We start from the raw sequence: 14,614 nt of genomic DNA, 5'->3' as shown, positions 1-14,614 counted from the left end.
GGAAGCCATGAACTCCCGAGCAAGCTCAGATGAACCTCCCAGGGATGGTAGGTTGACGTCTCCCAAAACTATAAGTTTGGGGAACTCAACCACCAACCCTGAGAGGACATCGAGCAGCTCGGGCAGGGCTGCCGCTACGCGACTAGGCGAAATGTACACGAGCAGCAAGCCCAACTGCGCCCCAGAGCCAAATCTCATGAAGAGAGACTCACACCCGACTATCTGAGGAACGGTGGTCTCCCGCGGACATAAGGTCTCCCTAACGATCACCGCCACACCCCCACCCCTACCCTGAGCTCGAGGCTGGTGTAGCACCCGGAAGCCTGGTGGGCAAAGATCAACCAAAGGGACCCCACCCTCTGGGCCCAACCAAGTCTCCGTGATGCAAGCCAGGTCCGCATGCTCACCCTCAACTAAATCCCTAATAAGGGGAGCCTTGTTGACCACGGACCTGGCATTCAAGTACACCAGCCGGAGCTCAGGAGGCTGCACATCATCGCTCCCGGAACCTCGGGAAAGAGGCAGAGGGTCGGAGCGCCCCACCGCTTGCAAATAGCGGAGACGGCGCTCCCGGTAACGATATGGCCCCCTGTCTATCCGCCTGCTGCCATTCCCCGTCGTGGGAATTGGTAATCCCACGACCCGCTCATGAGCCCCGGAGACAACGACCCCTCGTTCTCCCCCCGCGCGGTCAGACCCAAGTCTGGCCTGAACTATGGTTGATTGGCCGCCCCCCAAAGCCAGACAACCCCTATCTCCCACCCCCCTCCCCAACCCCGTAAAAAATTTTGATAAAAACAAAATCAGGGGCCTCTTATTACATTTATGTTGACGGCCCCTACCCCTGCCCAGCCATCTCTCAGAGACCCAAAACTCGGGCCCTTCATCGAGGTTAGAATTTAAAGAGGCGGGTCGCACCCAGGCGAGGGGGGCACCCCTGAGGGCGAGTAAGTCCGTGCTGGTATATTGTCGCATGTTAGTCCAGCAAGTCCAGAATAGGTAGTCCTGGAGATGATCAAGTCCATAGGAGGGTCGAAGGCCGGAAAAGAAAATATCTGGATCCACACCCAGCTGCACTGCCACTTAGCTGGGTGCCCCAGTAAACAGGTCCCCCCCGCCCTCTCACGGCAAGTTGCAACTCTGTACCTGGGGATGGTCAAAGATATACTCTGGGTAGGCATGCCCCCTAGAGCTCCCACCTCTATGGGGCTGCAGATGTAAAAGTCAGCCACTCTCCCACCATGGCTGATACCCAGGACCGACCAAATCCAAAGGGGAGAGGGGGAGGCAGACAAAGTTATATATTCAGGCAAAAGAGTAGACGGGCCAAAATGGGCGAAATGGTCTAAAAGCGTCACCGCCGTTAGAACGGTCCAAAGGTGGTATAAAGACCGCCTGTTGCTCCATTGAAGCGGTCCAAAGACGCCGTTGCCAACACAAGCGGTCCGAGGCAGCACAGGAAACATCATCGCCGCTAGGATAACTCTCAGTCGCCCTCTTATATGTCTCTGGAAAATTAAATTTTGGTCAGAAGTGACCATCAAGTTTAGTTATGATATATCAGTTCTCAGTTTGACTATGAACTTTTTCATTGGCTGAAATCCAAAGAGCTATTCTACAAGCATTTCAAAGTCCAAAGATATTAGATTCATTATTTCTTTAAGGACAGACAATCTCATTCTCCATTTCCATACCTAAATGTATTTTGAAATCCCTTCTTATATAGCATGAAAAAGGGATGCCTTTTGTTGGAGTATGCCGAACTAGTTAGGCAATTTTTGGAAAAGGGTTAACTTTAATTCAATACTTCAATTGGCTTCATAAACCTTTTGACCAAAAACATTACTTTTCTTTATTAGTATAATCCACATCTATTATTCTTTAATATACATGTATATATAATCAATAATTAATTTCTCTGTATCAAACTTAGTCTTTTTTTCTTTCTCTTCAGCAGAATCATGATTATATGTCAGTCTACTGCATATGCCTGAATTAGTGGGGTGCAGGCAATATTAATTTATTTTATTTTTTTTATTTTAATCCCATTTATATCCCGCCCTTTTCCGAAGACTCAGGGCGGCTTACAATTTAAGCACAAACCAATGTGCTTAGCAATAGCCTTCATTCCATGTATATGCCTGCTTATTAGGGCTTTCGGGGGGCCCCCAAGCGGCATTATTACAAAGTCAGCTTATTGCCCCCAACAATCTGGGTCCTCATTTTACCTACCTCGGAAGGATGGAAGGCTGAGTCAACCTTGAGCCTGGTGGGACTCGAACCTGCATTAATTGCAGGCAGCTGGTGTTACTTAAGGAGGCATTAGCCCACTGCTCCACCAAGGCTGTCTCTAGATGAGTGATCCTAGCTTGCACAAATGAGCAGAATACAAATGGGCTTGGGTTACACTTGTGGCATAGTGATCAAGCTGCCAAAACTAAGCCAGTATGACTAGATTGGAAACTTTCTAAATGAATGATGTTTGATGTAAAAAATTTTGGTTATTTTCCTTTCCTGATTTTTATTTAATGCTTTTCTTATTCTACTATTTACATATTATTGCTTGCCTTGAAAGGAAGTAATATGGCAAATACAATGTGTATGCATGCTGAACAGGCCCATGGCAGTTGTTATGCCAACAGGTGACTTTATATCCAGCACTATCCCAACAGTGGATGAAACAAAAGAACTGTCATATGTTTTGAGTTGTATAAAGTCACCTTTATACCTGCAGGTGAAAAAGAAGACAAGGCAGAATCTACAGAAGTAACTATCTATCACATACTGACATGTGATTTAAAAGATGAATTCTATAATGCAGGTTTTCCGATTCTGGTGCTTTCAAAATGAGTCAGGGCTTCGATTTCCAAAATTCCATCCAGAATACTACTAATTACAATTCTGACATAGTTGGGGGGGGGGGGGGAAACCAGGTTGAATGGTGAAGTACTTGTTGAAATTCCAGACATTCTCATATTGTTTTGACACTACTTATATTAACTCCTGAAGAAAAGGGTGTGTCCCAAATACACAATGCCCATTAATTTTAAGCAAGTCTAAACAACTTGTAGCTTTCCATGCCAAATACAATATGCCACCCAACTATGATGGACTCTGAGAGAACTTGCTCATAACTTTTGTTGAATTGCAAAAAAAATATGACCATAATAGCATTGCACAAATGATTGCCATCTGCATGCTTTGCAACCAGCTTCTAACAGGCACAGTCAATGGTGAAGTCGGCAGTAAAATTGCAAGTCATGTTATATCTCACTTAAAACAACCGTGGGTGATTCATTTAACAACCAAAGTGTGAATGATAAGCCCAGTACAGACATACGATGCTTTGCCTAACAACTGTGCCACTTAGCAATGGAGTTGCTGACCCCAATTGTGATCATTAAGCAAGAACTAACTACACATTTTAGTCCTTCAATTCATAATTACAGTACCACTTTCACTTCTCTGCATGTTTGGTCAATTCCATTAGGCAAGATCAGACCACATTCACTTAGCTCTATTACATCATTTCCCTTTCTATCTGGGTAGGTATGCTGGTGTATATATTCACACTCAGACACAATGATTCCTCCACGACAAAACTTAATTTCACAGTCTGCTGCGTTTAATTTCAGTTTTTCCCCTCTTTTTTTGTTGTTGTTCCTGTTACAAATTTGACATATTGTTCTTGTATTTATTGTTTGTTTACCTATTTAAAGAGGTACCCAAGAGAAAGCAGACTATAACACTCACGAAGGAGTATAAATTGCAGCAGGTGCCCAAATGTGAATCTAATCTAACTCTCAGATTCAACACATGGAATGCATTGAATTAACCGTTGTGCATTGGAAGCAAACAAGTTGGACAACAAAAGATAACGTATTCCAAAACAAGAGATCTTTACCAGAATTTCTAAATAAATATTGAGCTACATGAATAACAAGAGATCTTTACTAGAATTTCTAAATAAATATTGAGCTGTATGAATAATAACCTCAAATTATGTGCTTCAATATTTTAGATACATTACACATTACTCTAAAGTGTTCAGATTCTTGGCAGGTTGATTTTAAACTGGGTCAGTGCATATTATGTTATTATAAAAGAGCAAGTTGGCTGGCATATAGCCAAGCATAATTTCCACAGAACAACATTCCAAATTGTAGTATGTGCTCAAAATAGCTTATAAAGAGAAGGGCTGAGTTCAGTTCTGAGATGCTAGAACAATGCTAATACATGTCAGAGATAGTGTAGGAACAAAAAGTTCAAACATTTCAAATTCCAGATAATAGAAAATGAGTATGCAGATACTACTGTAGATGTTCTCGTATAATTCATAGCTCTGTTTTGAAGTTATTTTATTCCTTCATATAAAATAACCCAAACACTAGAACATTTAAGTATGACTCACTGCCAAAAACATAAATATTCCCAGGGATTTCAATAGTAGCTGATCTGTAAAAAGATTATCAACTTATAAAATATTTCTTAATTAGTGACATGGAAAATTCCAGTGCCATATTTACACTGGAATATCTGATCTGAGTGACTGAACAGAGTAAGAGATACTTTTCTTGAAAGACACAACATAATGTAATTGAAGTTGCTATTGTTCTAGAACAGTCATGATAAATTATTAGTCAATTGCCACTAACTGCCAGGAAGAGCAGCAAACTCTGATGGCTTTTTATTAAGAAAAGTGCTACTTCATGTTTATGAGGTCTCTTTATAAAATACTAGATTGGATGAAACAAACTAAGTTAGAAACATCTTTAAAACTAAAAGGCATGCTTTATAACAATGTTCAACCAAGTTATAGCTAATGTTCTTCAGAGCCAACATTATCCTAATCAATGAGTTATCCTGGATGCCAAAAATGTTTTCCCCCAATTTCCAGGATTTGCTTCTTTTCTTGCTGGCAATGCCAACAACCCACCTGCTCATCCCAAAACACATAGCCCTTGAAGTCACCTGACATGCCGGGGGTGGGGGGTGGGGGGATATTGTTTTACTTTCTACAACAGAGATAACTGCTTCTCCCTTTGCACAAAAAATGGGAAAGGCAAAGAATACATAAGGAAAATTATTGCTTTAATTCTTCCCAGAGGAAGATATGCATTTTAATTAACTATATTTTGGAAAATAAAACCACAGAGAAACAAACCTCATTTAGGATTTGGTGTAGGATTGAGTTTGGGTATTCATATTCAATGACCAAAATAATAAATATCTTGAAAGATGTTTCTTTCAATGGAAAGACAATAGCTTTATTTGATATGCTGTTCTTTTATGAACACGCAGCAATTTTCAGTTATAGTGGTACCTCGATACTCATTGTTAATTGGTTCTGGGAGGTATGATGAGTACCAAACAAATTTTTCCGATAAAGAATAATATAGTGAGTTACACAAGGAAGCCAACATCGACAAATTCTAGCTTGTGTGTTAATTACCAAACAAACAATGAGTACCAGGGCAAAGTTTTCACATCAAAATGTGGTACCAAATTCGATGACTCTCAAAGCAGTTGAGTACCAAGGTACCACTGTATGATAAACTGGTTATGGCATCAAGTTTGCACTGACTCTTAGCAGTCACATAAATAGATCTTCTCAAGGTATATTATTTTTATAGTAAACAGATCATATAAATATATAAATAAATAATAGTAATAGTAGCTCATAAAAATAAAACATTCAGATCTTATACTTAGACAAAGTTATAGTCATAAAAAATGTAATTATTTCTAATACCTTTGTGTGTTGGAACGGGTCTGACATGTCCATCCATTTGGCCTAAAGTATCATCAGAATCTGGGATCTGTACTTCACCTGTATAAGACAATGGAAATAATATAAGGCATTTAACATGAAACTGAATTCAGATAGCAAATAGGGTTTTCTAAAAAAAATTGAATTCTGTGCTAATTATTACGAATTCACTTATCACATTTATTTCAAAATCCAATAATCTGCAGAATCTAATTATTATAAATTCAGTTATCATATTTATTTCAAAATCAAATAATCTATAATATTTGGGCATCATTTTATCGAAAAAATGTACACTATTTTATGATGTTTGGACAGTACATTTAACAAATGTAACAATGTTAACAAAAAGCTTTTGTGGAAAAAAATTGTTTTTAGAGGAATATTTTTATATTTTTATAAATACAATTTTTAGACCAATTATTTAAACATCAAAAAACACTGAAACTAAAGTGCTGAAGTGGAAAATGCTGAGTCTGGTAAATTTTCTAGCCCACATATATGATGTTCAGATCATATATGGTAATCACATGATTGCAGGTAATTGGTAACTAATTGCAATTGTGAATAGGTTGCCAAGCACCCAGGTTGCAATCATGTAATCACAGAAAAGAAAAGAGGTGACATTTATGACGGAATGAAGTACTTTATAAACTATCAAACTTTGACTCTATGTTATAACTTTGAATATTCATTAAATGACCAGTCATAAGTTGAGTAGTACCTCACATTTAACATTTCATATTGCTGCCACAGCATGATTGCCATTTGAAACAAATTATTGGCACAACCAACAATATTCTTAGTTTTTGTCAGTATTTCCATCAAAACATTGGTTTAATTCAGAGCTAAGCCAATCAAACTAATTTAATCAAGCCCCAATCCATTCTCCCTCTAACAAGCATTCCACAAATCTTAGTGATAAGAATATCACTAAATTATGTAATTTTAGTTTATAGAAACAGCCAATTCTATCATGTTTTTCCTTCTTGTGAATTTCTTCTTTTAATATGTCATCAAGATCTCAAAAAATGTTATCTTAAGCTCTAAAAGCATATTATTGATGAAACCAAATCAGTGTGTGAAGAAAATATGTACATATTAATTGGAGGTTTGATAGTACTTTTAGCCTTATCTTTAAAAGTGAAAAGATTGAATTTCCATTCCTAAGTGAGCACTAAATTATCCAAGAGCTCAGTGCAGTGTAGATTGAGAACATGTAAGAAACTGGCCAAATTCATTTGTCTGGGATGCAAGATGTATTTAAGGTATGATATGGAACTAAAGAAGTTTAACACCCCAAAGCTTTAAATCATCCGGCTAGATCAAAATACTTAAATGTAACTTTCAGTTAGTAAATTAAAATAAATAGGGTCATAAATGGCTTTGCTGATAGAGGAAAAAATACAATCTCTAGCTGGTATTTTAGCTTGCCATCTACAATTTCTTGATTTAGTTGGCAAAAAAAATCCTAAAGACAAATAAACCATAGAGGAATACACAAAAGAGCCGAACTTTTTTGTGTGAGTCTTCTCCCCACCTCATCCCACATTTCAAACTCTCTCAAATCAAAACAGAGACAAAAACTTCTAGATCTTTATTTTAAAATTGTTTAATAATATCTTTGTCCAATTCTTGAGTTCAGTATATTTACTTCTGGTAAAAAGTATCTGTATGCATGCAGTATGTGACTTATCAGTATATAATTGTAAGCCATAAATATAAACATAAAACTATATATAAATATTCATAACAATATTTATGAATAAACAATGTTAAATTTGAAATATCTCTGCATTGTGTAAATTATAGATCCAATAGAATTATTTTTTTCAAAGTTGTTCCATGTAAATTCACTTTTGATTCAATTAATCAGTCAGTAGTTTTTATCACAAATCAAGGCTTCTCTATGCAAAATCAACAATGTTGCTGTTGTTGTTGTTAGTTGCAAAGTTGTATCCAACCCATCGCGACCCCATGGACGTTCCTCCAGGCCTTCCTGTCCTCTACCATCTTCTGGAGTCCATTTAGGCTCACGCCTACTGCTTCAGTGACTCCATCCAGCCACCTCATTATCTGTTGTTCTCTTCTTCTATTGCCCTCAACCTTTCCCAGCATTAGGCTCTTATCCAGTGAGTCCTTCCTTTTCATTAGGTGGCCAAAGTATTTGAGTTTCAACTTCAGGATCTGGCCTTCTAAAGAGCAGTCAGGGTTGATCTCCTCTAGGACTGACCAGTTTGATCGCCTTGCAGTCCAAGGGACTCGCAGCAATCTTCTCCAGCAAATCAACAATAAGTAGTCATATTTGAGAAAGAAGCATGGTGTTGTGTATGTAAATAGTTGCAAACAAGGGTATTTGCAGATTGCACTATAGCTGGGTTTAGAGCGGGAGATTCAGGTGCATTCATTGGCTGCAATAAGCAAGAAGCGGGAAAACAAACGCCGCTGATTGGTTACAGTTCAAACAGTTCCACTATAAAAGGTTGCAACATTTGACAGTTGCCAGTTGACTTATGTGTATTCAATAAACTCGTTCATTGCAAAACCCACTCTGAGTCCTCGTCTATCAGAACCAAACACATTTCCTTTTATATAAGCAGTGCAACATGTAAAAATTCTTAAAAGTGCTTTAAATATGATTGATGTCGTTATTCTATTTCCTTATATTCTGAGTGACCAGAATATTTCATAAGGTTTTATAAGAGTTTTTCTGTCTTTCGTTGTTTTCATTAGGATTCCTGCAACCTGGATTCCTGTAACCCTATTCCAACTATAATTTTAATCTATCATTTCATTTACAGCACCTATTTAAATAGGTAGGGACGCGGTGGCTCAGTGGGTTAGGACGCTGAGCTTGTCAATCAGAAGGTTGGCAGTTTGGCGGGTCGAATCCCGAGTGCGGCGTAACAAGAGTGAGCACCTGTCACTCGTCCCAGCTTCTGCCAACCTAGCAGTTCGAAAGCACGTAAAAATGCAAGTAGAAAAATAGGACCACTCTGGTGGGAAGGTAACAGCGTTCCGTGCGCCTTTGGCGTCTAGTCATGCCGGCCACATGACCACGAAGACGTCCTCGGACAAGCGCTGGCTCTTCGACTTTGAAATGGAGATGAGCACCGGCCTTTAGAATTGGAAATGACTAGCACGCATGTGCAGGGAAACCTTTACCTTTACCTTATTTTAATAGGTACTTAATAGAAAACACAAGAAAAAAACATGTACAACACCAACTATTACATACAGAGGCCAATGATTCTTTTGCTAAGAATCTACATAACAAGAAATAATAATTGGCAACATAACCATGGAATTGTGCACTTTCCTTAGTAGTTAAAATGCTGCTTGCAAAAGGTTTTTACTCATAAAAGCAACAACTAGATCTCTAAACAATTCAAATAGTCATATTACTCTATAAAAAGAAGGAAAGAATATCCCTTTACTAAAAGCACAATAGACTTTCATGACTGGATGCCTTCCAGTTGTGTCCATTTTTATTTCCAGAGCTCCCCTAAAAGCATACCCTTACAAAGAATATGGAAGCTGGAGGACACCAAGGCTGGGAAAAGCTAGATTATAGACTTGGCAAAATTAATCAGAATCAAGGAACAAGAAGGGCATGGAAAATTAAGTGTTATTGTCCAGCTGTCAATTTTGATATAATATTTATAAAATTCAAACATGTACACCCCAAAATATTAAAATTCATCTCAAATTAAGAATTAAAATATGTAATTATTTGTTATCAGAACATACTACTTTAGGACATTGCAAAAACATGCCTTAATGAAGCATTATTCTCAACAATGCAATGATTTACTCATTACTCTTTTCATACAAGCAAATTAGAGCACCACCAGGTGCGAAAACTTCTTAGTATGGGTGATATAAAAGCTACCTTACTAGTAACTGAGATTTTAGCCTTAAACTGTCTAGCATACTTGTTAGAATATTGCCAAACACTTAAATACTATATAAATTGACTTGAATGCTAGTCTGCAGGAACCGAACTGAAAAAATTGAACACAGCATTCAACTGCACAAATGCTGTTATGGAATTTGGTATCCAGAAGTCAATAAATCTCTTTGAGAATTGGTACAAGAAAAGATTCCTCAAACCAAAAGGATCGATAGGTTAAGCCATCAAAGTATCCCAAACACAATTGACTGATAATTTCTGTTTCAGACCTTTATCTGAAAGATAGCACTGTGGGATAAGACCATTCTCTCCCTTCATTGGCTGATTTATACAATGGCCATAAAGTCTATACATAGACAGGTATGCAAAGTGAACTCTTGACCTAGGGAACTGAAAAGGGTGTATAGCCAAATTCTACAGGGCTGTAACACTTTAGCACTACACTCTTCATTGCTGCAGTTAGTTTAAACAAAACATACATTACTTGTTTAAATGGATCTTTTCACAAGTGAAGAAGTGGTTATGCATGCCAACATGCTTCTCTCTACTTTGTTGTGTAGAAACAAGAATTGAATATATCATCCAAAAGCACATTGAATGTAATGGAGATAGAGTAAAGAAATGTTTAGAAACAAAAAAGAAAAAGAAATGATGGCAAGAATAAAAATGCTGAATTAATGCAAGCTGAATAAATGTCAGTGATCAATAAAACAACAGTATATAGTTTGGTCATTCAAAGGAAATGGATGTAGACAGGATTACAAAACAAATATTGAAGGAAGGAGGAACAAATCAAGAGCAAGACCAAGAATTATACTGTTGCGTGGGGGTAAATAACATTATCAAAAAGAAAAAGGTGAGAAATTTAAACAACTAAAGGCAATATAAGAAATAGCATGTAGATGTGGAAGAAGCAAAGATGATTTACAAGAATAGAAAGGTTTGGGAGATTCAGTGGATGGTGTGGACTAATTTTAGCTATATTTATCTACTCTGATGTCTTTGATTCATTTTTCTTATTAATTTGCATTCCTTCTGTCCTTTACATCAGCAGCCCCCAAACTTTCTGGCATCAGGGACCAGTTTCAGAAGAAAAATTGTCTTACACGGATGAGGGCAGGAGACACTGATGGTTTCACATGCAGCTTAGATCCTTCTCATGAGCAGATGAAGCTTCACTCACCCACTCCATGTGCGGCCTGGTTCCTAACAGGCCACCGACTGGTACTGGTGCCCAGCCCAGAGGTTGGGGACCCCTGCTTTACATAATGTTAATCTTGAAAGTAACAGTGTTATGGATAACAGACCGGTTGGGGAAGAACTGATTTAGATCTGGGAAGCAAAGTAACTTATGCAGGAACTTTGAATTTGCAAATTGGAAATTTGTAGCAAATGAACCAGTCATTCATATTTCAGGGTTTTGAGGGCATAACTGGCTATTATGGCTACCAAAAAGTAGCCCTGACTGCCTGTTGAGAGAAGAGAACATGACATACAAAGATTTTAAAGTCAACTGTAAATTGCACAATTCCAGGCTATGTGGAAGTCTTCAGAAGGAAGGTTTGGTATGCTATCTTTAAACTGCTGGTTTATTGGATTTAATAAATAGTAAAGGAATATCTAGGGCCACCCTGTAACTAATAGGATGTTACATCTCCTAAAGATGCAAGAGGAGTTTTAGATATATTCCATGAGACTCAATATGCACAGAACTGAGTGTCATGATGGAAATTGCAACACAAATCAAGCCACAACTGCAGCTATTACACCCTGCTATTTAAAATGCCAAACCAATGAACTTCTCCGGAAGGTTGGCACAGCTTTTCCCATCCTTCTGAGCATGTGTGTGCCTCCACAGAAGATACTGCTCCAGACTGCTAGTAAACTGAAGGTTCAAGAAATGAGAACTGAAGTGGTTTGCAGAGCCCAAATATTCTGACCTCTTCTGATCAGGTCTTCATGAAATAAAATTGGGCTGTTCCTACAGTTTTGATCCCCTCTGGAAAGGTGTTTCAACTGATTTTGAGAAAGATGTTCAACAACTTCAACAACAACTAGATTTCTCCAAAACAAGTCTTAACTGGAAAACAGCAGGTGGCTGAATTATTTCTTACTGTTCTGCAGATTAGAAAAAAAAATTTCTTTTTAATTATTTATATAATAATTTAATTAATTTAATTATTTATTAATGCTTAATAAATAATGGGAAAAGGGCATTTTATTATTTTTCCACAGAACACATCTCAGTACTTTAAACAGAAACGATAATCTGGTTAACAGTATAATATTCTGAGTCATTTCCAGGGCAAGATTCTTGCAGTTTTAAGCCCTTATTTATTTTGTGAGTATTAAATATACTGTCTAGATAACAATTACACACATCTATTTGTAGACTCCACATCTGTTGCTAATCTTTTGTTTAGGAAAAAGATAAGTTTAAAAATGGAAGCTAATGGATGAGGATCAGCATTAAACTACACAGTGAAACATACACTTTCTTGCCTACAGATGGTAATTGTCAATAAAACATTATACCAAATAAAAATATTTCCTGAAAATAAGAAGACATTCCAAAAACTATTTCACAGCTGGAACTGCAAATATCACTGTCTAAATACACTCAAGAACAGTACTAAACACACCTGCAGCTCAAACTGCACCCAGCAACACAATCATTATCCACAACATGACTGTGTGATTATTTCACTGCTTCTGGCTGTGAAAGCAATACAACAGGAACACACATAAATCCAGTCTCTCTCTCAAAAAAAAAAATCCAAAAAAATCCCAACCCTGAAAATAATCTTACTTATGGGTCTGGCACTGCATAAATCAGGCAAGCAAATATTTTTTTAAAGGATTGCTGTCTCTTTTTAACAGAATAGAAATTAATAAAATTTAAGTGATGTTACTATTGTCATGTGAAATGTTCAGTTATTAAAAAAAAAGTTTTAGAAGAAGCAAACAAAAAACTATTCCGTGACCTATTCAACTTTTTAAAATGTTTCTAAATGCCTTCAAATGAACAACACGCCAAAATATGTATTCATAAAGAACAGTTTCTATAAGATGGCATTAATTAGCAATGCTTAACCAAGCATATATATGGCAAGGTAATATTACTGAGATCACAAAGCCTATAACTTTTAATAAATTGCAGCTGATTTCTATGATAATAGGACTCAGCAAAATAAATAAAAGCAATCTTTTTAAAATGTTAATTAACTGAAAGCAGAGAATAATATTTTCTATCAATACAGTTGACTAGAACTAAAAAACAGGGAAAGCTGAATTGTAAAAACACTGTTGAACTATATCTGTTTCTATAGTGCTGATAAAAATATTTCATCATTAAAATTGCAGATTTTATCAAATAAAATACAAAATTGGTTTTAGCTTGCAGATCCAGTTACAGTGTTTTCTTTCCCTAAATAAGGGAAAGACATGACAATATTCAAAGCAATGTTAAAATGGAAAAAGTAGAATGGGGGATTAAATAATCATATAGAAATTAATTAAAATTTCTTATACAAGTAGCAAGAGCCTTTTTTTGGTATTTTAAGATCAATATAGAAAAGGGGAAAAACACACACTTAAATTATCTCCCACAAATTATAAAACTATTACTATCTTCTATAATTTGCTCCATGAAATGAAAATTTCAGCTCACAGAATTCTCAGCAACTCTATGTGGTACAGTCATACCTCAGCACCTGACTGCTTCAAAACTTGCTGAATTCAGTATTCGTTGCATTTTGAATCAAGAATCTTGTCCTGGCACTCGTCTTTCTCCTGGTAGTCAGCGCGCAAGGAAGAACTTGATGGTATTTGCTGCCTCATGATCTGCTATTTCTTCTGCCAAAATAGCAGGTCACATGGTAAGTCGTGTAGTTTGCTTAGTACTTTTAGTATTTGTTGCATCTTCCAGAATGAATTATCAATGAGTACACTGTAATTCTGAGGCTGATATCCCCATGTCTGGAAGACCCCACTTTAAGAAAGGCTGATCTATGGAGGACAGCTGAACGTTCAAATTCAGGTACAATATTATGATCTGCATAAAGATGATTGATTATAAGAGAAGCCAAAGAAAGTCCGCAGTACTGAAGACATCCATGTATGGAAGCAGAGAAAGCACTTACTTTTGCCTTGAGTTATTTTATCATTTTTTTAAAAAAAAAACTCAATAGATAACAACCTGGCTCAGATTCAAAAGCTAGGTAGGAATGGCATTTACAAATTGTGCAGGAATTACCAAGGCAGTAGGTTAGACTGGGAAGTTGAAACAGTATTCCAGAACAAAGCAATGGCAAGCCACTACTGTAGTGCTGCCAAGAAAACTAGATGGAGATGTCCTTGAAGTCAGAGAACAGAGGTAATGATTAAAGCAGCACCTTCACTGTAACATAAGCTCTACCTCTTTTGTACACATGTAGTGACAGTGTATATAACCTTAGAAAGGGGCAGAGCTTGCCTTATGTCATCAAGATGCTACTTTTGATTTGTTAACAAAAGCTTCAGTATGATACCTTTAGGTGGGCTACAGCCCGGTAATAAAGCATATATGCTGTATGCAGACACTCCCACATTAAATCCCAGCATTTATAAGCGTCCTAGAGAAAACTCTGGAAATTGTGGGTTCTCCATATGTAGACATTTTTAAGAGGAGCCTGGAAAACAATCTTTTGTGGACACTTTTACTGGTTTCCTGCAAACTGCAGAGAACTAAATTAGATGTTCTTAGTGGTATCTTTCAACTATACAATTCTATGATTCTAGCATGAAATTCTAGAGAACGTTCCTAGAGAACTGAGTGGTGGCTCAGTGGGTTAGGATGCTGAGCTTGTTGATCAGATGGTTGGCAGTTTGGCGGGTCAAATCCCAAGTGCCGCGTAGCAGAGTGAGCGCCTGTTACTCATCCCAGCTTCTGC

The 14,614-nt window shown here is 37.3% G+C and overlaps 1 protein-coding gene across 1 annotated transcript in view; it reads right to left on the bottom strand.

The window, feature by feature from the left end:
* Window positions 1-13,518, bottom strand: part of ROR2 (receptor tyrosine kinase like orphan receptor 2) — a 49,935-nt gene extending 36,417 nt beyond the window's left edge. Inside the window, exons 1-2 of the mRNA XM_081317848.1 lie at window positions 13,389-13,518; window positions 5,753-5,830 (exon numbers count right to left, since the gene is read on the bottom strand). Coding sequence (XP_081173974.1) covers window positions 5,753-5,789 — 37 coding nt within the window. The 5' untranslated portion in view covers window positions 5,790-5,830; window positions 13,389-13,518. The remainder of the gene's footprint in view (window positions 1-5,752; window positions 5,831-13,388) is intronic.
* Between the last annotated feature and the right edge of the window lie 1,096 nt (window positions 13,519-14,614).

Source organism: Vipera berus, assembly GCF_964194415.1.
Source record: "Vipera berus genome assembly, chromosome: 2".
Classification (NCBI taxonomy): domain Eukaryota; kingdom Metazoa; phylum Chordata; class Lepidosauria; order Squamata; family Viperidae; genus Vipera; species Vipera berus.
The sequence above is the reverse complement of the archived record's forward strand: the minus strand, read 5'-3'. Positions and strand labels throughout refer to the sequence as shown.